Source organism: Melopsittacus undulatus, chromosome 14 (genome assembly GCF_012275295.1).
Source record: "Melopsittacus undulatus isolate bMelUnd1 chromosome 14, bMelUnd1.mat.Z, whole genome shotgun sequence".
NCBI lineage: Eukaryota > Metazoa > Chordata > Aves > Psittaciformes > Psittaculidae > Melopsittacus > Melopsittacus undulatus.
The window spans coordinates 5,670,537-5,694,745 of NC_047540.1; the positions used below are offsets into that span (position 1 = coordinate 5,670,537).

The 24,209-nt window shown below is 46.6% G+C and overlaps 1 protein-coding gene across 1 annotated transcript in view; it reads left to right on the forward strand.

Annotated features, from left to right (window-relative positions):
- CSMD2 (CUB and Sushi multiple domains 2) overlaps positions 1–24,209 on the forward strand; it is a 239,718-nt gene that overhangs the window by 29,366 nt on the left and 186,143 nt on the right. Inside the window, exon 3 of the mRNA XM_034069226.1 lies at positions 1,704–1,816. Coding sequence (XP_033925117.1) covers positions 1,704–1,816 — 113 coding nt within the window. The remainder of the gene's footprint in view (positions 1–1,703; positions 1,817–24,209) is intronic.

Consider the following 24,209-nt stretch of genomic DNA (forward strand, 5'->3'; position numbering starts at 1 on the left):
CACGTCTGCTTTCATTAGCTCAGTCTGTTTGAAGTCATAGGAGCACAGTTAGCTTTAGTAAATTGGGGCTGGAGTGAGAGCAGTGGGAAGTTTACTCACTGTTGCTGGGGGCTGGTGGCAACTTAAAGGAGAGCTTGCTTGGGCTGGGAAGTGCAGTGTACTGGTGCCTTACTGCATGGTTGGAGAGAGGATGGTGACCCCCAGAATGGAAGATCTGGTTTAGCTCTGTGGGTGCTTTTTTCATTCCATGTAGTATGTGAGGGGGAAATGCTCTGAATCAAATACAGGAACTTAAGGGGTCAGAGTGCTTTGTATGACAGGTGATTTGTTGCCCTCTCCCTAAGAAAGACCAGCTGCTATAGAGAAAGCTGTGGGATAAACCTCTGTGTGTGTGAAGCTTTAAACTTGCCATAGCCTGTTTATCTTTTGGTACTTGTATCGCTGTGATCCAGCTTGAATACTCCTGATCTTGAATGATAGCACGCTGCAGGGAGCTCCTTCAGTCAGTGCTGCTCCTGAGGTTCCGTGGAAGCCTGGGTTTTAGGGATTGCATCGGGATGTGTGTCCTTGGTAATGGCAGGCAAGAATCTGCGATGAGATTGCTTTAAGCCAAATGTTCCTTATGTAAATCTATTATCTAAGTCACCTCAGCCAAGTGTGCGGAGAAGGCTTCTCAGTTACACAAACGTAATTGCCTGAGAAATGTACATCAGGTGCTCCTGAGCTGTGTCACTGCAGCACTCGGGGACGGAGGGTTTGAGGTCTGACAATGCCAGCTTAAAACCACTGCTAAACAGACCTCTGCAATAACGCAGTTGTCTTTTAGCTCTAAGCCTGCAAGGAAAGCGGCTGGGAGGGGAGACCCCATGGCCATGGGTTTCTGCAGTGCTGTCTTTGGTCTGTTCACCTCCCTTGTCCCCTGTTCATGCAGTTCCCTTTGCTCTGGTGGGCACTTGTCTCTGTTGTAGGCAGTTCCTGCAGCACATCTCTAGGATCATCGTGTGCAAATGATTTTGTGTCTGTGGGCTTTGATTTCCTCAGTGAGTAAAGAGGTGTTATCACACAATCTTCCCTGTGATATGCATTGGATATTAGCATGTAGGATGAAAAGTGCTGTCCTTGGGATTGTTCTTGCAGGGGCAGTTGGGTGGGGGCTGGGAGGATTCCTAGAAACTTCAAGCCTTATCCATGTGAAACTGCAGAGCAAATACTCTGGAGGCAGCACCTTCATGGGCTTTAGTTAACTGCTAACATCAGTTTTTCACCTATTCTTTTAGGCTATTTCAGTTTGTGTTCAATTTAATGTATCTTGTGTAATGCTTTGGACCTTTATCTGATATTTCTACTCCAGGGTTCTCAGAATGTGCTAAAAGCATCATGGAATAATCTCTTGGGCTTGCTCAGCAACCTTGAACATTGCTTCCATTTCATGGATGGGGAGTGTTACTCTGAAGGGCTGGGGTGTGAAGCAGATAGAAGGTTTAAAACCTGGTCAGTGAGGAAAGACATCAGTTGTTATTCCCGTAATCCAGGTGTTAAAAGCCCAGGGTGGGTTTCCCATCACTTGCTGAGCACCTCCTGAATTGAAGCTGTACCAGGTTGTGCTCTGTAGCTCCAAACCTCCCAGTGTGGTGCCTTGGCCAGAGGCAGATCTGTTAGCAAGGGCACGTGGTGAGTGTAACCTTCCTCTTGGTCTCTTGCAGGTTAACGGGTTTCCAGCTGCCTGCTCCCATTGTGAGTACAGGGGTTGTGCTGTCCTTGTGGCTTGTGAGCGATTACGCGGTCAGTGCTCAAGGCTTCCAGGCAAACTATGAAGGTAAGTCTGTCCCATTCAGTGGTTGTCTTGAGTTTTACCTGCGTTTGGTTTATGGTAGGGTGGAAAACTGAGGTGCAGAGTTTGGAGCGGGATATATGCATGTGCAGACACTCAGTCCAAGAGAGGAGTGCCTGGTTCTTGTATCATTGGATCCATTTTCTCAGAATTCCAATTGCTGATTCCTTCCCACTGTATTGTTTCCTCTCAGCATCTGCTCTCCAAGCATCTTTCAAAGCTTACTCTCCCACCAAAGCTAGGATGCGTGGGAAGGGAGAGCAATGTAGGATTTGGCAGTGAAATCTGTTAATAGCAAGCATGGTGCCCTGGGTAGCCACTGGGATTTACAGCTGAAGACAGTGGAGACAGAGCAGTGCAGAGGATGCTCAGATTAGTGCATTTTCCCTTTACAGTTCTCTGTGTAGTTGTTGTTATTCTTTTCCCTGCACCTCTCTCCCCAAGAACTTCAATTCATCTCCTGTGTTTCCTGTCATAAATGATGTCCAAGGTTTGGTGGCTGGGGGGATAATGTGAAGGCATTGTAGCTTCTGAGGATCTTGGGCAGTGGAGTCACTAGATACTGAAAAACCTGTTCACAGGAGGGAGGCTGTGGTTGTGCCGTGACCTGGTACTGCTGCGTGAATGACAGAATAACCATGTTAAAATTCAGGCTGTACTTGTGTGGATTATCGAACCTGGGATGCTGTTTGTGTCTTCAGAAATGGGTTTCTGTGGAATCCTTAGGAGTTCTCAGCCTCAGTGATAATTCCTTGTGACGGGTCCTACTGGTCACTTATGCAACACATGAAACCAAGCAGATGTGTTCATTCAGATGCTGTTGTAGCCTCTGCACTTGACAATTGTCCAGGGTGGCTGTGTTTAAATCCCCTCTAATTCCTGATTAAAACCTAAGATGTGTTTGTTAGGCTGGAAGTGATGAGTGTGTTCCGGGTGGTCAGGTCTGTGTTCTGTGTGTTCCCAGGGTAAGTGCTGGCTGGGGCTGCTGGTGGTGCTTGGGGAGGTCAGGCCAGGGGAGCGCAGCAGTGTGGGAACGGGGGCTGCTCCTGTCATCCCTTTGCAGAATCTCTGCTAGAACAGCTCAACCTCTGTCTGCTCTTGCTCTCAAACAGTGTGATAGAGGACACTTGATCTTTAAGGTCCTTCCAACACTAACTGTTCTGGGAGTCTGCAATTCCACGTAGCTGGTTTTGTTCTTTCTTGACATTTAGAGTTGGTTTTTTGGCATTTACACACAGTTGCTTGTACACTTTTTCATGTTTTTCTTTATTATCTTGATGCAGCAGGTAATCTTGTACACAGGCTTGTTCCAGCACTGCCCTTTAGTCACGGCTGTTTTGAATTAGGTGAAGTTTATTTGACTGGTGATTTGGAGGCTTTAAAGCAGGTAACTGAGTGCATCTCCAGGGGAAACAAGAAACGGGCTTAAAACTGAACCTGAGGCACTGTCACAGAGCACACCTGTATATGAAAGCTTTATTCTGAGGCAGGGAGAGGGGCAGTTTGCTGGAAGTGCTGCCCTGAACCAGCCTCAAAACAAGCTCCTTGCTCTTTGGATTGTTAGTTAAGACTAAAGGAGGAGACAAGTGTGGTTTTGATCCAGGGGCCGTGCTGCTCTGCTCTTTCAGTTCATTGGCAATCTCCGACTCGGCGAATAGCTTGTGATTCGATAATTCATGTTTAAAGACAGAACAATGCATCAGAGCCCTTGCAGTAAATGGCTCCTTTATGATCTGCTATCAAAGCATGTTCATTATTCTTCTCCTCCCTTGAAGCAATCACTGGGAAATGCACCAAAAGGAACGGGATTTTAAGATGGGAACAAAAGATGTCAGGAACTTTTTTGCAGGAGGACAGGAAGAACGTGCGGAGTTGGAGGCATCAAAGTGACACAAACCCATTGTGCTCACACTGTCTGCTCTCCCCTGCCCCGCTGGGAAATACAGAAATGGAGGTTGCCTTTATCTCAGTTAATATCTTGCTGGCTTATCTCGTTGGTATGATGCCTGCGTGATAAGATCTCTTACAAGCAGTTGCTTGAAAGCAACACAGACGTCTCTGCTCATACCTGTGGATGTTTCTTCATCTCTGGTTCATTCAGGAGACACAGTTCCTCTCTGCATTCACTGGCTGAACAAGGGAGAGCTCCAGTGTGTTGTGGTGGGATCTGTTCAATAACAAGTCCACTCTGAGAGGTTAGAGATGCTGTAAGAGCAGCCAGGGACAGAGTGAGGCTTGGGAAGTCTGCAGAGCCTTTCCTCAAGCCCCAGGTGAGGCCAGTGCCAGCAGTGGGATTTGAGGAGCAGCCAGCTCGGGGCTGCTGTGCTGTGATGCTTCCTCCTTGACCTCATGGTTTTCTGACTCCATTGTGTGCTATTGTGCCTGGCTCTGCTATATCTTCCTTAATCCTCTTTTCCTTGTTGTCTGATTCCCTCATCTTTCTTCATTTAGTTTCTAGTGTGTTGCCAGCTTGTTTCTGTCTGTTTTCATTGTCTGTTTCTTCATCATCTCCAGTGTCTTAACTGTTGTTCCAAATATTGTTTCAGAGCTCAGTAAACAGCAGGGATTTAAAAGTCATTCTTCTGCCATGGAAGAGAGTGTTGAGAGCAGACAGGCTGGGGGTGCCGCATCTCTGGGTTTAAGGCATCAGATCACAGGGTGACAGCTTCACATCTGGCTTGTTTTCCCAGCTGTGGTGCAGCTGTTCTGCATCATCTCACCTTGGTCCTGTAGTCTGGGTTCCCAGCTTCCAAGTTGCAAGACAAGGGCAGAATGGGTCAACTCATGACCGCATGTCCTGCATTCAGGAGCTACCCTGTGGCATTGGGAACATGGGAAAACCAGCAGTGATGTCACAGTTTGAGAGGAGACGCGATGAAATCAGCACAAATACATGTCATTAAGTGCATGATTTGGGAAGAGGAATGGGGGTGACTATTTCAGTCTGACTGGGAATGAGAAGTGGTTAGCTTGTGCTGCATTAAAACCAGGAGCTTTCATTTCCATTTGAATACAATGCTTTGATCTGAAGGTGGTGTTTTTACTTAAGAGATTCTTCTACTAAAAAGAAGCAGCTTTTACCAAGCTCCATTTCAGAGTGTATCATTTAGAAAATAAATGAAGTGCTTTCATGCTTTTAGCATTGTTAGATTTGTATTTTTCCCTGCTAAAGTGTCCTTGGAATTCAGCCTAATTTCACAATTAGCCCTGTTCACCCTCAGACTCTGGGATTCCTTCCTTTATTTGCAACTAACTGGTGGTTCTCCAGAACCCTAAACCCGAACCAGCTGCTGTGAAGCCTTCCATTTACACTGCAGGAGGGGCAGCTATAAATAATCCCAGTTTGAGTTTTACTGGGATGTGAATCCCGACAGTTTCATCTTGTGAAAAATATTCCTGAAGATTTACTGACCAGAAATGACCAATGCTCCCATTTATTGCTTCCCTGGAAGATGGGGAAGGCACATGCCCAGACTGCAGTGTGAAATGAATTGCAATCACTGCTGTCGCACACCTGATGAATGCATCGCAAGTTGACATTTAAAACAAATTGGGCAAGTCTTGTACAATAAGAGGAAAATGGGTATAAATTCCACATCATTTCCTCAATAATGCTAATAACTGTTCCTGATGAATAGCGGGTGGGGTTTTTAGTTTACTAATTCAGATATAAAATTACATTACTGCTTATAAACCATTACCTCCTGGCTGCCTTGTTAGCCCTGAGGGTAGGAAAAATAGAAAGGGATTTAAGGAAGGATCCCCAAACCTGCTCTTTATCATACATGACTAGAGAGCAGTGCTATAAAGCACTTGAGGCTCATGAGCCTAATGAAGCTTTATGCTTTTCCGGGCTGCTCAGATCCTTCTTGCAGAGACTCGGTGAGCATTCGTCAAACACTAAGCGAGCAGCCGGGGCTGGAGTTTCTCTGTATCCCAAGGGGAGAGATGGCATTTCCTTTGTTGGCTGTCCAGATGCTTTCTTCAGGCAGTGCTGAAGTCTGGAGAAGGCACAGGCACACTTGACACTGGTCCTGCTGTGGTTAGACCAGTGTTGGGCTCTCACTTGACACTGGTCCTGCTGTGGTTAGACCAGTGTTGGGCTCTCACTTGACACTGGTCCTGCTGTGGTTAGACCGGTGTTGTCCAGTGGATTTCTGGTAGGAACAGGAAGGAATTGGATTCTCCCGTGAGCTTTGTCCTTGTCCTGTTAAATTCTCATAGTATCTCAGGCTGGTTTGGGTAGGAAGAGACCATAAAGCTCCTCCAGCTCCAACCCCTGCCACAGGCAGGGACCCCTTCCACTGGAGCAGCTGCTCCAAGCCCCTGTGTCCAACCTGGCCTTGAGCACTGCCAGGGGTCTTGGTCAGTTCTGCTTTGTGCCTCAGGTTCTCTTTCTCAGACGGGATTGTATTTTCATTGCTGGTGTTAGGGTTCTCTGCAGTACAGCAGCAGAGGGATGTGGTGATGCTCACACTTCAGGAGCCCTCAGCTGTTACCTTTTACTGTTTTAGTGTTATTTCCTGTTCTCCAAAAGCAGAGTTCAGTCAGAAACCCCTGGTGAGAACTGGGGCATTTTGGCCTCTGGACTCCATTGTGGCACTTCCCAGCAGTGCTTCTGCAGCAAACTTCAGCAGTAGGTGAAGATTTTCCTCCCCAAGACATGGTGTTTGATTACAGCTGCAGCAAATTTGATAGCTGCAAACACTGAGAGCCTGATTGAAAAGAAACAATTATGCCTAGAAGAACACTGCTTATTTTAAGAAATTAGAAGCGCTTAAATACAGAGGGAAACAGCCCCAAGTAAATGGTGCTGTTTTCCTTCATCATAAATACCCTGCTCTTTCTCAAGCACAAATATCTCATTCTTTAGAGGGTTGTTTGTGGAGCTGGGCATACATTGATTTAGAAAATACAATTAAAATGGGTTCCTGTCCCTTTTTGACCATTCATTTTGCTAAGCTCAGATGAGGTTTCCTGACTGCAAGACATCCACAGGGCAGCTGGACTCATGAAACTGCTTCATTTGTTTCCCATCTGTACTGGACTTTACGGTAGCAGTTGCCCCGTTGGTGGAAGCCACATTGGTCACTGGGAGTTCTCTGTCTTTAGAAACAGAATGGTGAAGGTTTCTGTAAAAGCAGATAATAACTGTCCACATCAGCTCCTGATGGTGATGGAGACCAACGTTGTCCTTGGGAGGGGGAAACGGGCAGTGTGCATCCTTTGGAAATCCTCTGATAAACTGGGGAATAGCGCTCCCATTTTTCCAAGAGCAAAGTGGAGGAATCTGGAAGCACAAATCCTGTGTCTTTTGAAAACGACTCCTCAGTATAAAACTCTGGATGCTGGAGAGTATTGACTCTTCAACAGCTACTTGTACTTTGGTCTGCTTAGTATTGGATATGTTGAGTGGGTACTATAAAGTCTTCAAGGACTGTGCAATTCCTTTTAGGACTTCACTTTAATAGCTATAGCTCTTTACCTCTCATTCAGTCAACTGCTCCTGTGGTTTTTGCCATTTCATCCTTATCTGCTGTGCTTAATGTACCTTGTTCTAGTGGCTTTTTGTTCTTTGTTTACTATGCCTCCTAATTTTAGTATCACTTGTGACCTGGGAAGGATGTAGCTCTGTCTCCCTCAGGCTCATCTCTCCCTCATCCTCCCGTATCTCACAAGATTCAGGGTCATGCTGGAGTCATGGAGTCCCTGGGAAATCCCAGACTGCTGGTGGGAGGTAGGATGGTGAGTCAGCAGAGAGCACCGGGTTAGTAGTGAATGAGGTGCCATTGCATGTTGCCTTTGAAAAGGGAAAAGTAAGCAAGCAAGGAAATGTCAGAGGACACTAGCAGATGACCCCGGAGTTTTTATCTAATCCTGTGTACCGAAAATGGGTTTATTACTTTGCTGCAGTAACTTGCTTGGAGCACTCAAACCATCCAAAGAGATCCTAAATTGGCTGTACTGGCCTCATGCACTTCTCAATAATACTCATGGGCACTGGACCTTATCCTTAATGTTTTAAATCCTTGTCTAATGGAAGGTGTCCATGCCTGTGGCAGGGGGATGGAATTGGATGAGCTTTAAGGTCCTTTCCAACAAAAACCAGCCTGTGATTCTATGATTCTTAGGAGGTTTATGAATGAGTTGGCTGGTTTTGAGTCTCATTGCTGTTTCCAAATGGCTGTAGAAGAACTTATTGTTCTAGAAACAAAGCAACAGCTCTGCAGATCATGTTTGAATGTTGATATTCTGATGTCTGCAATGTCCCCATCCATTTTAATACCCGAGGATTACAAAAAGCGTGATTGATCATAATGAACATCAGGCCTGAAAGAAAGGATAGGAACAAAAACTAGGTGTTATCCCTCTTGTTGTCACTGCTGCCTGTCAAGTAGCAGCAAACCTGGAGGGAAGTGGAGTGAGCTGGAGTCTGGCTGGGGAGGGAGGCAGCGATGCAGTGACACCGTGTGATGATGAATAGCTCATGGGTACCAGAGCCCTGCAGCATCTCCGCTCCTGCTCCTCTGCGCTGCTGTGATTTGCTGTAATGGAACGTGGGGAGGAGGAAGATGCTGTGTGCCCTGCTGTGTTCACTGCTCTCCTGTTAGGCTTCCTAGCACCATGCTTCCAAATACGTGTGCCAAACCACGCAGCTATTCAGGCAGCGCAGCCTGTTTTAATTTGCTTCTTGTTTGCAAGGTATTACTCCTTGGATTACCTGATAAACTTAAGCTACCAAATGAGCAGTAGGCAGTGCAGTGTCAATAATATTGAGTGACAGGGTTGTTTTACACAGTGTAGCATCTGGAAAAGAAGTAGTTTTATAATTAGATTTAAAGCAATTCTTTGGATTGATTCTGTTTCCCATTAAGTGGTTTCTACCTTATGTAAAAAATCTGCTTGGCAGTCGGTTTGCCCATCATACAGCTTCAGAGTTTTTCTTGTGGCTGCTCTTTGGAATGCTTCCACAGTATCTCAGCTCTGTAGCTGTGTCCCTGTTTGTCATCAGCTGTTTGCAGTGTGCAGCTACTGTTTCATTTAATGAACCATATGCATATTGGAAAGGAGGGATTTTGCACAGTCAACTGTTCTGTTCAGGCGAGTGTTTGGAGTTGTGGATGCAAACCTGATGAGAGAAATAGTAAAGTATTTGGTAGGAGTTGGTCAGCTGGGCTTTATATCCCAAATTAGCCTGAGTTCCTGCCAGTGCTTCTTGCTACCCATTGCTACTGGCCTGTGCTAGTGCTGGAAGAACTGGTGTTGGCTTGTAAACCCTATTTTGCTGTTTATTTCCAGTTATCTGTATCTGTTTACTCCTTATTGTTCCATACGGGAAGCCATTGTCGTGGTCAGAAGCATATTCCAGTCATCAGTGGCATTGCAGCCTTGGAAGGGAAACGAATAGCAGATTGGGATGGCAGCAGTGACTCAGTTATTCTTTACAGCCCTGGCAGGAGCTGGTGTAAGTGCTGCTCAGGCTCATCCTGTAGGTGATGGCCAATAAATTAGCTGAAGTAAAATCAAGCAAATAGCCCCTTGCAGTGTTCTTGAGCCTGGTGCTACATCAGGTATCATAAAGCAAGCATCTTGGTGAGACAATGGAGAAATAAACAGCAATAGCTGTGCTGGCCACTGTGCTTCCCAGGGAAGTGTGGCTGGGGATGCTTGTGCTTGTGTGTGAGCAGGGTTCTGTGGGGGGGAGTGTGGAGGTGCAGGTACCTCCTGGAGCATGAAGCTGGACCTGGCTCTGCTGCCAGCCAAGGTGCAGTTCAGCTTGAATGAGAGCTCAAGGTCAAGCACTTGTGTGGCCGTTGGCAGCAGGGGTTAAAGCCCCAAGCTCTGGGCTCTGGTGACTTGCAGAAGTGAGGGGGAACACTTGGATCGCATGGGTTGTCTGCACCTCGTCCTCTGGCCGAGGGCTGTGAGCTGTCATTGACAGCAGTGCACAGCCAGACCCTGTCAACAGGGACAGGCGGATGGGGCTCGGAGCAGCTGCTCCAGGGGAAGATGTCCCTGCCGATGGTAGGGGTTGGGATTGGGTGAGCTTTAAGGTCCCTTCCAACCCACACCATTGCATGACTGACTCTCAGCTGGTTTAAACTGTGCTTGCTCTGATCTGAATGGATCTTCTTGGGGCAGTCACTAATTTCAGGGTGTTGCTGGTGCTGAGCACCTCCAGAGTGTGGGGCTTTTGGGGGATCCGCTGTAGGTGGGTGATGTCCATAGGAACGGACGGCTGCAGGTTGGGGTTTCGTTGGGATCTGTGCCAAAGCTGATCATGCAGCTTCTTGTGGCTCTGCATCTTGCCAGCAGCCTGTGGTGGTGATCCTAGAGCCTGTGCTGCCTGGAGCCACTGCACTGTAAATGTCAGTGCAATGAGGTGCTGTGTCAGTGTTGGATTAATGTCACGGACACAAGGGCAGAGGGTTAGTGGCTGCTCTGAAATCCTCTTGCTGCCTGTGCATGATAATGTTCTTCAGACAAGGGGAGGGGAAAAGCCAGTACTGAAGGCTGGGTTGGTTTGGGATGTCCTTATCCCTCTGAAGGTGGCAGGATTGGCAGAGGGGAAGCTCCCTGCTTCCCCAAAGGTGGGGGCAGATGCCACCATTCCCATTACAGCTTCAGATTAAAACAACTCCATGGGGAAGGGGCAGAGGGAACCTTCCTGTTCTTGTTCTTTTTAGCTATACAAAGGGGTTTTTATTACTTAAATGAGCTCCCAGCAAGTTTGCTTTTAATATACCACTAATTGATTTTAAGACTTGAAAGCAGCAAAGCTTTATTAGCATTTGCTGACTCAGCTGAACCCTCCCCTCATAGGAGGGGATGGAGTGAGATATTGACCCATGTTTCTGCAGCACTAAATGAAGTTGAGGGAATATTAAGTGTCTCAAACTGGCTTTTGATTTGCATATGCAAATGCGATCAATCAGTGCAGACGCAGGAGAGCAGGAATGCTAATCCTTTGCAAATAGGATCCAGTGTTAAGCATTTGAACATCAAGTGACACTTGCTCAGCTGCAGTAGTGGAGGTCCTACAGCTACTCCCCTTGCAGTGCAGCTCTTGATCAGCCTGTTTTAGGGAAGAGCATGTAAAGCAGTGCAGAAAACAGTAAAGAATTGATGAGGCTCAACTATTGCCTCTGCTTTTGTGGGATTTGGAAATGGATGGTCTGGGCTTGAGATGGGTCTCTGGATGTGACTGGGCAGGAGAAAGGTGTTAAAAATCAATATGTGGCAGTCTCAGTGCTGTGAGGGTACTTTAAAGGACTCTCACTGTGGTTCTTCTTTCCAAAAACCTTAATTTTCCTCCCTTCTCACCCCTTTTTATCTTTCACATATAATAGAGACACATTTCTTTTCAATCAAGGAATCTATTTGCAGCACATCTAGTTGTTAGCTGCGTTTGGGCTGGTTTCAGCATACATTTCCATAAAAAGTCACCACTAATGAGCTGTGTGAAAATTGCAGCTTGCTGCCAAGCCAATTTGGTTAAAAGGCTTGAGTCCATCCTCCGGTGCCGTGTGATCCTTACCCATCACAATGGGCTGGAGCAGGTACAGGCACGGCAGCTCTGATCAGGAAGGTGAGATGCTGAGGATGGTGTGACAGCTCTGAAACCTTGTTGCTGTTAATGCAACTGATACTCTCTGGTTTAGTTTTTCTGTCTGCTTATGGTGGTTTCCCAATGACATCTCCTCAGTGGAGCAAGGTTGTGAGAGTTAAGAACGATCTTCAGAGCCGTGGAGATTCTTTGTGTAGCTGGAAGTGGCTCATCCATCTCGTTATGGGCAGTGTTAAGGAGGGTTTGGGGCAGTTTGTCCCATTTTGACTGCCACTGAAGATCTGTTGACTTTGAACACCTGAATCCTGGGCTTTCCTTTCCCTCTTTGGAAGGTGCTGGCCTGACCTGAACCCCAGTCTCTGATCATAGCCATTGGCCCATCCTGTGTTCTCTCTTTAGACTGATGTTTCCAAGGGCCCCCAGTCACCAGCTGAGACGCTTGCTGCATTCTTGGTGTCAGGGCTCCTTATTGTACTCCTCCAGCCGTTTGCATTCCAAACCAGTGTTAGGTTTAATGGTTTTTACTGTGCTTTAATGTGCTTTCAGGATGATGTACAGAGCTCTGTGCACCTTGGCGAGGGAGGGAGCTGTTTATAACTACAGGTTTTATTATTTCAGCCTTCTTGGGGTGACCAGAGGTTTGAATACTGCTTCATTTCTGGAGCTGTGGTGGAAACCCACCAGCCTGGAAGGTGTTTCTTGCACCACCGGATTCACAAATGCACTTTTAGAGGTCCCTGTGTAGTGGTTGTAGAATTCATCATTTGGTTTCTGTGTGCAGAGAAAGGAATAGGAACTGGTTGGTGCTCAGCTGGAGAGATCAGCCTGTGCCTGTCTGGCACCAGCTGGGGCTCCTGCAAGGAATCCTCATCGTCTTAAACTGCTTTCCATGGGCCACATTTCTTTCTTTAGTGGGATGTGTTTGAGTGTCTGCATCTTAATTTAGGCACATAGATAAATCTTGCACCTGATACACAGATCACAGATGCTTTAGAGGAAGTTGTGTGTGTGGATTGCCAGAAATACATGCTAGAGCTGTATATATGCAGCAGTTTAGGTGGAAAGAATTAGCTTTAAGCTCCAGTTTCTCCATCAGGAGAAGGTGAGTTCCTTGGTCAGGCAAATCCGCTCCTGCAGGAAAAGAGGAGGTGGTTTCCATGACCAGCATTGCTTTTAGTGGCTTGTTGTGAACTGGACTTACTGCTCATAGCAGTGCTGGGCTGGGAAATAGAAAGCAGTGTGCAGAGACATCGAAAGGGAGCTTCTGGCTGTTTAACAGAGGACCTATCCCCCCCTATCCTCTGGCATGGGCTGATTGGATCTAAGCTCCTGTGAGCCATCTCCTCTCTATCTGTTCAAATCCACCTAGCCTAGATGGTAATTCCTTCCCCTTTTCATTACCCCAGGGTATTTCTTTCCACTTTTGAGATTAAAATGTCATCTGTCCAAGTAAAACCTGACTGTAAGTAACTTCCAAGCCTTTTGCTGGGGCTCACCTTACTGGAAGAGCCCTGCTTCAGCTCTTGGTTCAGCTTTGAATTGCTGGTGGTTCCTTAGGAGAGAAAGAAAAGTGGAAGGACTCTGAGCTCCTCTTCAGGCCATGGAGATAGAGGCCACAGGAGGGATCTCATGGTGGTGAAGGACAGAGTGTTCTCTTTCTGGGTGTGCATAGACCTGAGCTACATTAAGCAGAAAGCATCGTGCTTTGGATGAGGGATTAGTCCAAGGCAAGGAGATCCTTTGTTCAGGTCACTCTTACCCTGACACTGGGTAGGAATGGGATGATTCTTAGCGTTGTACTTCTCTGCTTTCATCTCTCCTGAGTGCTCAGAACTTGTGGACTGTGTGTTGTCATCCTGGTGTGTCTGGTGCATCTGAAGAGCTCTTTAAACAGTGGTCCTGTCCCCTGAGGAACGGGGCAGGATTCTTGTAGTGCTCAGTCACCTCCATTACCCTTTGGAAAGCAGGGGAGTTGTCGAGAGCTAAAGCAGATGATAGGAAAAAGGCCTGTATGTATCTATTAGACTACACAATTACTGCATCTTCAGGAAAGCTTGAAGAACAAAAGGCTGCTCCTCCATGCAGCACACCTTTTGGGTTAGGGGTTTGATCAGCTCAAGTAGAGCCAATCTTATCTGCATTCAAATTAAACAAGTAGTTAATTAACTTTATCTCTGCTTCCAGAAGCAAATGCACATGCTCTGTGGTGATCTGTGTCTCTGATTACTGTGTGCTCTCACCTTGAATAATGTTTTAATGAAGAGAGCAGTAGGATTAGCTGTCAGGCATTTAAGCTGTAAAACACCAAAACAATCCCTTCCTTTAAAACATATTCCTTCTTGCAGGCTGTGTTCCACTGAAGTCAGTAGTTTTAGACTGTGGAACTGCTCACAGCTTTACGGGGCTGGAAGGATGGAAGCTGCTCTGCACTTGATCGTGTTGGTTACTGCAGTTGAGGCACTCAGGATTCAGTCTGGAGAACTGAATGTAGGTTAAAGGAAATAAAGCTGTTGTGTCCATGATGCACATAAAGCATCAGTGTGGCAAAAAGGCCTTTGCTGACTGCTCTGCTTTAATCTCTGACTTGCACAGATTGGGTTTTATTAGTGAGACCCCACAGCACAGTCAGCCACAGGCCAATGCGGCTGACACAGGCAAAGCTACTTGTGTTGAAGGATGCTGGGCAGTTGTTCTGGGGATTGCCTGTAAATGCTGTTCTCATCCCTGCGAGGGGTCTCCAGCAGCTGCAGTGGTTCAGGGGCTGACCTCTTGCTTTAGTTGTACTAATTCTTCTGGTCTTTGACTGAAATGGAGGTGTCTCGTATTGCACTGCACAGAAGCATGCCGGTACAGGCAGTGCTGAGACTGGTTCAGCTCCTGTATAGAACCAAGAAGGGCGGATGTGGATGTGTACAAGGGGGAGAAGGGTTTTTTTCCCTCCTGATTTAATATGTTCTTCATGTCCTAAGTATCAATTACCTTTCCGATTCCTGCTGTTTGTTGCCATCTCTAAAATGTGGGGGAGGGAAAAGGCATTCACTTGAATGCGCTCACAGCTCGTGTGTCTGCAAGGTGCCACAGACCAGATCTGTGAGGCAAGCAAAAGCCATGATGCCTTGTTCAGAGCATGAATGTGAGGAGACTACTGATGCTGCAGGAAGCAGCGCCTGTGTCACCCTGCCAGTATCCAGGTGATAATGTACTTTCACATGGATACCTGCTTTGCTGACCAGATCAGAGATGGTTCAGTGCTCGGGGTGGTTGGGGTTGTGTCCGGGGAGCCTCTGAGCGTGGAACCAGAGCGGGGAGCACGAATGGGTTCTTGCTCCAAGTATTAGGGACAGCAAGATGAAGTGCTGCTTAAAGAGCAGGGAAGGAGGGAGTGTCACTGGTCTGAGGTGGTTGTTATCACTCTGATCATTACAGACTGATGTGCCTGGAGATGAAATGGCCAGAGCATTATCCACTGGTTTTTATCAGCTATCGCTTCAGCAGAAGCTCAGGCGGGGAAGGTCACTATGGCTCAATGCTTGAGTCTTCCATATAAGCCCTATCGTGCTATTAGAGAGGAAAAACGATTCTTCAGGCTCAGGAAGGGTCAGTGATATTGTTATTATTATTCAGAAGAATAAAGCCTGTCAATCAGTAATTCCTGAAATGTAGAGCAAAATAAATAGGACGTGACTTGTGTTCATCTTGTGGGAGTACTGATAGGTCTGACCCGTGTTTCCCTGTAGCTAGGCTGTACTGAGCCTGGGAAGCGTGTTCTTTCTCTACATAACAGTACAGCCTGAGATAGAATAACAGGCGATCCCTCAATTGGCATGAAATGGAAAAGCTGACCGGAACATCCCACAGATTAAAACATTTAGGGAAAGTCATTCAGCCTGCTTCCTGTGCCAGGTAACTGGTCAGTTCTGGTGGAGAAAACCCACAGAAGATAGTGAGATTGGATGTGAACAGTCTGTCCTCCCCAGGCCTGTATGGAAAACTGCGCCAGGTTCCAATTTGTTCCTGAAAATTGGCTTTTACACATTCTCTTTTGTACTGGGAGTATTTAATCCCTGACGATTGTCTACTCATTCTGCGTTCCTACTGCAGGAACTTTAATTACTTAATGGTGCTTAATTATCAGATACGTTTGTATGTTACGACCATTGCCCACTTGGAAGGAATGAAACCGAGCATCTCTTAGAGTTAGTTCAGGTGCTGTTATAAAGGATTGTGCATATTTTGTCCAGACTGACTGTAGTCAAAACGGGTTGTGTCAGTTGAGGCTCCCATCGCTGCAGCCCCAGCCCAGTGCCATTACACGCTGTGTAAATGTCATTGTAAGAGAAATCACTTAGTTTGTAAGAGGTAAGTGTGTGACCTTTATTTTATGCAATAGATGGAAAGCAAAATGTGTTATTTATGGTACTTATTTCCTTAAGTGTAAATTTTTACTAGCTGTGTAGGATCCCCATCATTAAATTCCTCATGTTCTTTTAGCTTGGTTTCCAAAAGACATGAGGAATGCAGTTGTGCCCTCTCTGTGTAGACTAACAGTTTTTTATTGCAGTACTTCAACTAAGATTAATAAAGATGAAGTGATGTAACAGTCATGGCCTGGGAGTTTTACACTGAAAACAACAATGCCACAGCCCTGACCAGTTTGGAAGGATGAGGTTTTTCTAACTAAGCCAGTAGTAAAATAGGCTTGCCAGTGTCTGAAAGCTCAGCTTAATGTGCTGCTGTCCTGAGGCTCGACAGTCAGAGGAGAAAAGAAACCAGCTTTGGAAGAGAATAACCTGCAAACCAACCCCCAAACAAACCCACTGAAAAGCTGTTTCTGAGTATCCAATCTTCTTCTAATTTGTGTTGTACAAGGGCCTGTAGGGACAGGCCAAGGGGAATGGCTTGAACCTGCCCAAGGGGAGACTGAGCTGAGCTCTGAGGCAGAAGCTCTTCCCTTGAGGTGCTGAGGCGCTGGCACAGGGTGCCCAGAGAAGCTGTGGCTGCCCCATCCCTGGCAGTGCTCAAGGCCAGGTTGGACACAGGGGCTTGGAGCAGCTGCTCCAGTGGAAGGGGTCCCTGCCCGTGGCAGGGGTTGGAGCTGGAGGAGCTTTAAGTCGCTTCCACCCCAGCAGATTCTGTGACTGGTGAGGATCCATGATCCTGCCTGGCTGCTGCTGGGCAGGCTGGGGCTGTCTCACCCCTGCCATTACAGCACTGAGAGCTGTTTTGGTTTCATGTTAAGCTCCCACTGCAGCAGCCGAGTTGCAAGCAGGAGATAACACCGTGAGCGTGCTCCCTGCGAGGTCCTCTGCTTGCTTTGATCAGCTCCTGGTGCTTTCCACAGGCTGACACAGCTGCGAGAGTCATTTCATTATTCGTGTTATTTGCATGAAAATTATAACCAGTTACTTGATAAGGGCTCGGCGGCTGCCTCCTGCCCCAGGGGATGCTGTGCTCTGCTTTAGCTCTGCAGCTTCACAGGGCCAGATCTCAGCTGTGAGCATAGAACACAACAGTTGGGCTTAGCCTTCCTTGTTCCTCTCACTGGAGTTGTCCCCCCATCCTCCCTGGTCATAGCTGATTGACAGAGCAGGTCCTTAAAACCCCTTTCACTCAAAGGATTAACTCCTTTGGTTTTATACACGTTGGGTACGGTTGTTCTGATTTGACATTGAGCTTTTCCTACCTAGGAGCATCTCCCAGCCACAGAGCTGCTCTGCTTTTGCAGTGGAAAGGTACCATCTGCGTGGTCTTTGGCCTGGGTTGATGGCGTCAACTGCTGAGCACATGTTGGAGATGCACTGAACTCCTTTTCTGTTAATTTTCAGTGCTGGTTGGGTGTATTTCCTAGAGGTTCTATTTCTTCCTGATCTTTTAACTAGTTTTAAGGCCAAAAGAGTTTAATGCCGAACTTGCACTAAGATTAATGAAGGAATTTGTGATTTTAGCTATTAGAAGTGCTTTTATAGCATTGGTATGTATCCAGCTGTTTCTTTGGATTATATTTTCATATCCAGGTACTTCTGTGTTGGGAATACTGAGTCCAGATGACAAATCACATGCCATTGGTACTTTCAGACTGGGAAAAATATGAGCTCATTCATTCAATACAGATCTTTCTGCCAAAGAGATATAAATACACATTGGTTCTTCAATCTTGTGGCCTCCATTCTTGATAATAAGCAATTGAGAATGGAGGGTGGGGAATTTGGCAGTTCTGTTGTTGCCTCCATAAACAGCAGGGATGGGATGGCTGGATATTTTCAGCTTCACACAAAAGCTGAAGAAAGAGGGTGGGTATAAAAAGCATGAAGATGCGGGTTCCAACTGATCCATTGGAGCTTATTGCTGGAAGAAGTGGCTAGTTGCTGAGCATTTTTTGCTTGTTATTTCTGTCTGATGGTGTTTAAGATGAGTCTTTCAGATGCCTATTTCTGTAGCATGTAACGGCTGAGATGTAACTGGGGTACCTTTCTTGCAGGACTGGTAACTTCCCCTGTGCCCTGTTTTGAGATGCATGTGTGACAATGGTGTCTTCTGTGGGTTTGGTGAGGAACACATTAATTCCATGATTGTTTTTCCCTGGCCCTATGGAGGAGAAAAACTCACAGGGTTTGGTTCTTTTCCTTCCACTGTTGCTTTTCTTTCTCTCTGTACACGGTTCTGTGCTCTGTAAGCCGGGCTGATAGGTTTTAGTGCCTGCATGTTCAGTTGCAGACCATCTGTAGCCAAAGATGCAACCGTCTGTCTGTTCCTCTCTGAACAGCTCAGCTCATGGTTCAGCCTCTTCCAACCCCTCTCTCCTTTTTAGACCATTCCCTTCTTTCACTCAGCCTGAGCACTCTCTGCTGGAGCTTTCCTTTCAGAGCTGTGTCATTACATTCCATGGATTTCACCTCCTGCAGACTAATCACTTCAGTGCTTGTGCTTTGTACTTGGTGAGAGCTCAGAAATGTCTGAGCCCGAGCATTTGAGTGATGCTGTATTTTAAGAGAGTGGATGCTGTAGTTTGGCATCAAGTGAGTACTTAGTTTATATTAAAAATCACATAACCCCCTTGCTGCAAGGGAAACAGACTGTATTTGAAGCACAAGATTTTCTTGAGTCTTAATGCAAGTGACATAAAGGTGATGCCAAAGTTACCCTGTGAGTCTCTAGGAAGAGCAGTTGGTTCTACATGCTGCGTCAGAAATCATTGCATGTACATTCTCCAGAGTGTCCTGGATAGAGATCCAGGTCCTAGACTCTTCCTAAATGCATCTTCCAGACTTTATTATTTCTTTAATTCTGTAAACTAACACAGAGGAACATTTGTACTGATTACAGTTTCTTACAATCGTTGGTGTCGCTTTTATCCTGTTCCTCCCATGCAACCTCTCATCCTATAAAATTAGACCAGCCTGGCAGGAACATCCAGTGGGAGGAAATGAGTTTGTGCTAGCATATTTCACATAGTAATCTCATTAGCAGTTGTGCTGTGTTGTGAATACATGACTGAGTTGTCTGTACGTGCTTTCTTGGTGCCTCTATCCAAACCCGTCTTCCGGCACCATCATCTGCTGTTGTTTGAATGATGCCTCGTGCGTGTCAGGGTCCTCCTGAGCTGGCAGCCTCAGGTGCCTGGTAGATAGAGTCAGTGGAAGTAAAACTTAATGGAAGTTTTCTTGTTCAGGTCCATAATTATGTATGAGCAGATTCTCAGTGGGAAACCAGCTGTAATTTTGATATTTCATAGAAGAATCTCAGTAGCTGGAAGTGCATTGGACCAAAGCACAGCAAAGCCTGGAGCAACTTGTGTGTACAGAAATGATAGCCATTAATTCTCCCTGGAAATGTTTGTTTCAGGCTATAGAGCTGAACTAGACGAGTGTCTTGGATGGAAGAAAAGACTATCCCAAGTTTTTGTTTAGAAATCAAATTAAAATGGAAACTTTTTAGGGCTTGAACAAGCGCAGTGTTAGTCTTTCGAGACGGTTGCAATGAAAGCTTATGGACTGTACTACCTCTAAGCAGATGTGCTTTATGGCAGTTCTGGCACAAGTGAAGAATCCATTCTCAGAAATCCCATGAGAACTAATGCTAAATAGACTTCCAGCCTGGCTGACCAGTCAGTCCCCTGAGCTGAAGGTAATGCCTAAATGATGCTTGGAACATATAAACTATTCTATAAATGCCACATGTTGTTTTCTGTGGAATCTATCCAGTTCCACGAGAGCCTCGGGTAGCTTTTCAGTGCTCGGAAGCTTTGTCATGGCTGGAATTGCAGCAGACAGCTGTCTGTAATCCCAGTGGGAGCAGAATGGAGCCATTGCCTGCCTGGGCCACCCTGTGGGGCTGTTGGGATGAGCACAACTCAGGCTCTGTATTCCAGGTCCAGAGCTCCTCAGCAAGAGCTACTTTGTCAGCAGAGGAGTTGGGGGGCAAAAGGAACAGAGGAAAAGTTGGGAATCAAGTAAGATTTGAAGCCTTTGGTCAAGAGAATTGATCTTATTGGAGGCAAAGATCTGGTAGAGCTTTTGGAAGAGTTTGGGGGCAGTGATTTGGAAAGGAGCATGGGAGTTATGGGGGAAAGTGCTTGGCTTGCCTGTGGAGCAAATAGTCTGTAAGAATGAATAGTGTGAGTTTACTTGCCTTTGAAAGATGAGTTATTGAGATGGGATGGGGTGAATGGCAGGTGTAATTCCATGACTGAGATAGTATCTTTATCCTTGCTTATGAGATGCATTTTCATTTATATTCTTCAGGTGTTTAATCCATGTCTAGGCCTCTGTTGGTAACAAAACAGGGAGCAAGACATGTGCTGTGTTGCTGGCACCGGCTGTAGACCTTGCTCAAGGTACTGCCCTTCCCAAGTACCAGGGTTGGTAAGAAGGGAGATGCGTCTTTTGTCTCTGTGGGAATTGCTTGATGCAACTGGAATGTGCTGTAGAACAAGAGCAGCTTCTTTCTGGTCTTGTAATGTGTGATGTTGGTTCCCTTCTCACTTGTAGCACAACATCCCTGATGTCAGTAAAGCCTTGCAGCATTTGGAGAAGCAGGAGGGGGATGTCTAAACAGCACTCCAAGTTTAGCAGTGGCTCTGCTGTAAGGAAGGAAGATGTGCAGTGCAGCATCTCTCGTGGTCACAGCACAGAAGAGCTTCTCCTTTCAAGACAGTTTACAGGATGCTCAGTCTGCCTGGGAAAGCTTCGAGTGTTGCAGTGTAGAAATATGCCCTTAAAAGATGCCCTCGTGGAGGGGAACAAAGGCGTTGGCAGCAGGGAGTTCATTACTGAAAGGTTCCTTATATAACTTTCTCCCCTCTTTGTGCAACTTCTATAAAGTAAATCATGTCCCAAATGCTTTTTATGATGTCGGCAGGAGATGGGGCTGAGAAATAGCCATAATCCTGAATGTGCAGCAGTTGAGTCCAGCAGTTGCTTTGTGCTTTGTAAGAATGGGGAGATTTAATCTGCAGCCAGAGTAGCCTTTCTCTCTGCCTGCTCTGATCTTCAGCTTGCATAAGACACAGCCTGCTGTGCCACTTTGGAATTTATTTAATAACTCGCTTGTTTGGACATGATTAAAAGTATAATGAATGGAATGGTGCTGTAATAAGATGAACAGCTCATAGAGGGTTTTAGTCTAAAAATACCTGTTTTGGCTCAGCTAGTGTAGTGCAGGCTGGTACCGGTCACAGAGAAGTCCTCTACATGAATCTCTTGCAAGCTTTAGTGAGCTGGTGCAGAGTATGAGGATTACCCATCACCTTTGCTACTTCATCTTTTATAATGGGCCCCATTTTCCCCCACTCGGGTGTTTTCTTTCAGGGTGCCTGATGCATAACTCCAGAGGAAAGAGGGTTTGCTTGGTTCTGATTGTATCGTGTGTCAAATGGATGCTGTGCAAATTCTTCCCAGTGTGGGCTTTTGAAGGGGTTGGATTTCCAGGCTTTACCTGGGTTTGCTTTGGTGACATGAAGGGTTCAGGAGCTGAAGGCTGTTTAGATTAAGATGTAGTGTTGTCTATTAAATAGCATCTGCAGTGGAGAATGCAGTCCTGGGTGGGTGAACCTCTGCTTCCCCTGCTCCTCACCTTAGGTTAAAGTAGGATTTGTGTCTTTACCCTTAGAGAGGGTGGAAATGTGTTGCATATGAAGAGTGTAATTAAAGAAAGAGGGAAGAATGGAAGTGGATGGAAGCACTGCTGAACTATTTCATGTTGAATGCTTTTCTTCCTGTGTTGTCTCCATGCGGGAACATAACATGGTATTTGTGTGGTTACAGTTGAACCCTCACTCTGTTCTTTCTCACTGTAGTTGTATTATCAAAGCCAAAAAACTCACCTTTAATATTGGTAATGTGAGGTTTAAGCAAGGCATAGGTTTGCTGCATGGAGTGGAACAGGATTCAGGCCAGTTGTGAGGTCTTGAGGCATCTTCCTTGTCAACGTTCAGTCCCAGTTCCTTCCTTTTCCACAAAGGGGCTCTGAGTGTCCTGTGAAGCAGACCTGTATCCTGTTGCCATGACAACATTTATACAATAGATGCCTCTTGTAGCATGTATGGATGGATTTCTTTTTCTCATTTGTAACATCTGTGTGCATCAATTCCTCATGTACTTAAGGTCTTCTTGAAGTATTTGGACCATGATACCAGCTAGAACTTAAATGAGCATTTCTGGATATATAGGCCCAGCCTTAGAGTAGAGCTTCCCAGTGCCTTGTCTGGGGAGAGGTTAAACAAGGTGAATTCCTGCCATCTCCCTGATGAGGAAGATGGAAGGACAGGGATGTTCCTTGGGTAATGGGTGGTCTCTCCAGGTTTTCCTGCAATCCCCAGCTAGAAGAGGGGTTTTGTCTGGGAGAACTGGAGCTGTGTGCTCAGGCTGCTGGTGGTGGTGAGGGTTTTCCATCCCTGAAGGGTGGCCAACAGCTGCTTGCCTTCCACAAGTGTTAAGTGAGCTGGACATTGCTCACTCCCTCTCAAGTACAGAGGACTCGACAGGGACCACTGGTGATGTGAGCTGGCAGGGCTGCATGTGTCCCTGCAGGGCCTGGCAGTGCATGAGGCAGCTCAGCCATGTCTTGTCTAGCAAGTGCATGAAATCACACCCGTGTCCTGCGAGCCACATGCTCAGAACTGACAGGGAAGTCACCTTCCCATTTAAATTCAAGATGTTTGCTTCAAGTGACCAGTGTTTGTATCAGAGAAAACCTCACTTGAGGAGTGCTGTGTGTGGTTATTTAACCCGCTTCGGTTGTGCATACGGATGGTGATCCGCAGCATCCCCCTTTGAGTACCAGGCGAGGAGTTGAAATCAGAGTAAGGTCCTTGGAATCAGAATAAGCTCTTGCTTTTGAATATATTCAGGCACTGGGGAGATCCCAGGTGGGGCTGAGTCCTTGTTCTCTGAGATGAGTGCATGTTCCTGCAGAGCTTGCAAAATTGTGCTTGTGGCAAATTCTGCAAGATAGGCACCTGTGAGTGCAGTGAACAGGACTGAGCCCTAGGCGTGCTTTTTGTGACATAATGAGATCACTTTAGCCTTGTTTTTGGTGGAGGAGGATAAAATTACCTTCCAGGGGCTGCTTTTAATCAGTTATGACCGCAATTAATAATGAATCTGTGTTGCTGGAAGCAGAACCCACCCCATTGCTGCGGCTGCTCGTGGGCTCTTCATGGCACCATCCTTGAAACACGTTTGCTTTCTGGTTATTGATGGGAGGTGTCAGTGCTGTGAGCTCAGCATTCCTGGTTGCTTTTACTATTGACCTACTCAGTGGTGTTAGTATTCCACCTTTCCTGTTCTCAGGGGCATTTCCCACAAACTGAGATATCACTGGTGAGTTTAAGTGCTGCTCTGTAAGGGTGGTGTCCCAGTTTGTTATGCCTGCAGTATGGGCAGTTACTGGGGTCCAGTAGCCAAGCTTCCTAACACATCACAAAATGGTTTGGGTTGGAAGGGGCCTTAAAGACCAACCCCAACCAGCCCTGTTCAATGCCAGTATTTAGGTAAGATTATTGAGCTGAGCTCTGAGGCAGAAGCTGTTCCCTGTGAGGGTGCTGAGGCGCTGGCACAGGGTGCCCAGAGAAGCTGTGGCTGCCCCATCCCTGGCAGTGCTCAAGGCCAGGTTGGACACAGGGGCTTGGAGCAGCTGCTCCAGTGGAAGGGGTCCCTGCCTGTGCAGGGGTTGGAGCTGGAGGAGCTTTAAGGTCCCTTCAGCACAAACGGTTCTGTGAATATCTAATCTAAATCTGTCCTCTTTCTGTTTAAAGCCCTTCCCACTTGTCCTGCCACTGCATGCCCTTGTAAAAGGAAGGTATAGAACAGAACTGTAAGAGGGAATAAATCAGTAGCTGCCCCTCTGAAGGCTCTTGAAAGCCAGAAATGAGGGGTAGGAGAGATGTCTGGAAGCCATTAGAAGAAGGTGGAGCTGCTTGGTGCTGGGGTGCAGGGATAACACGGAGCTGTAGGTGAGACCTGAGGAGCAGCAGCACCCTGGGTTCCCAGCCAGCTCCGGCCCTGGGAGAGGCTGCTGCTGCCTTCAGTACCTGCTGCTGCCAGGGAAGTGGCTGGAGCAAGCAGGAGTGATGTTGTGGTGAATGCCCTTCCTCTGCTGTGAAATGTGTATTGAAACAGATGTCGTTGGCTTCGGTTTCTGTTTCTGGCTCTCTGTAGCTGGAGGAGATCAATAGGCAGATAAACAATGTGGTCTCTAAAGTTAGAAGTGGCTTTCTTTTTTAACCAGAACAAAGAGCATCCCCTGTCCAGGGACACTCCAGCACAACGCAGAGCGGATCAACACTGGCACCCAGTGTCTAGATAGAATCAG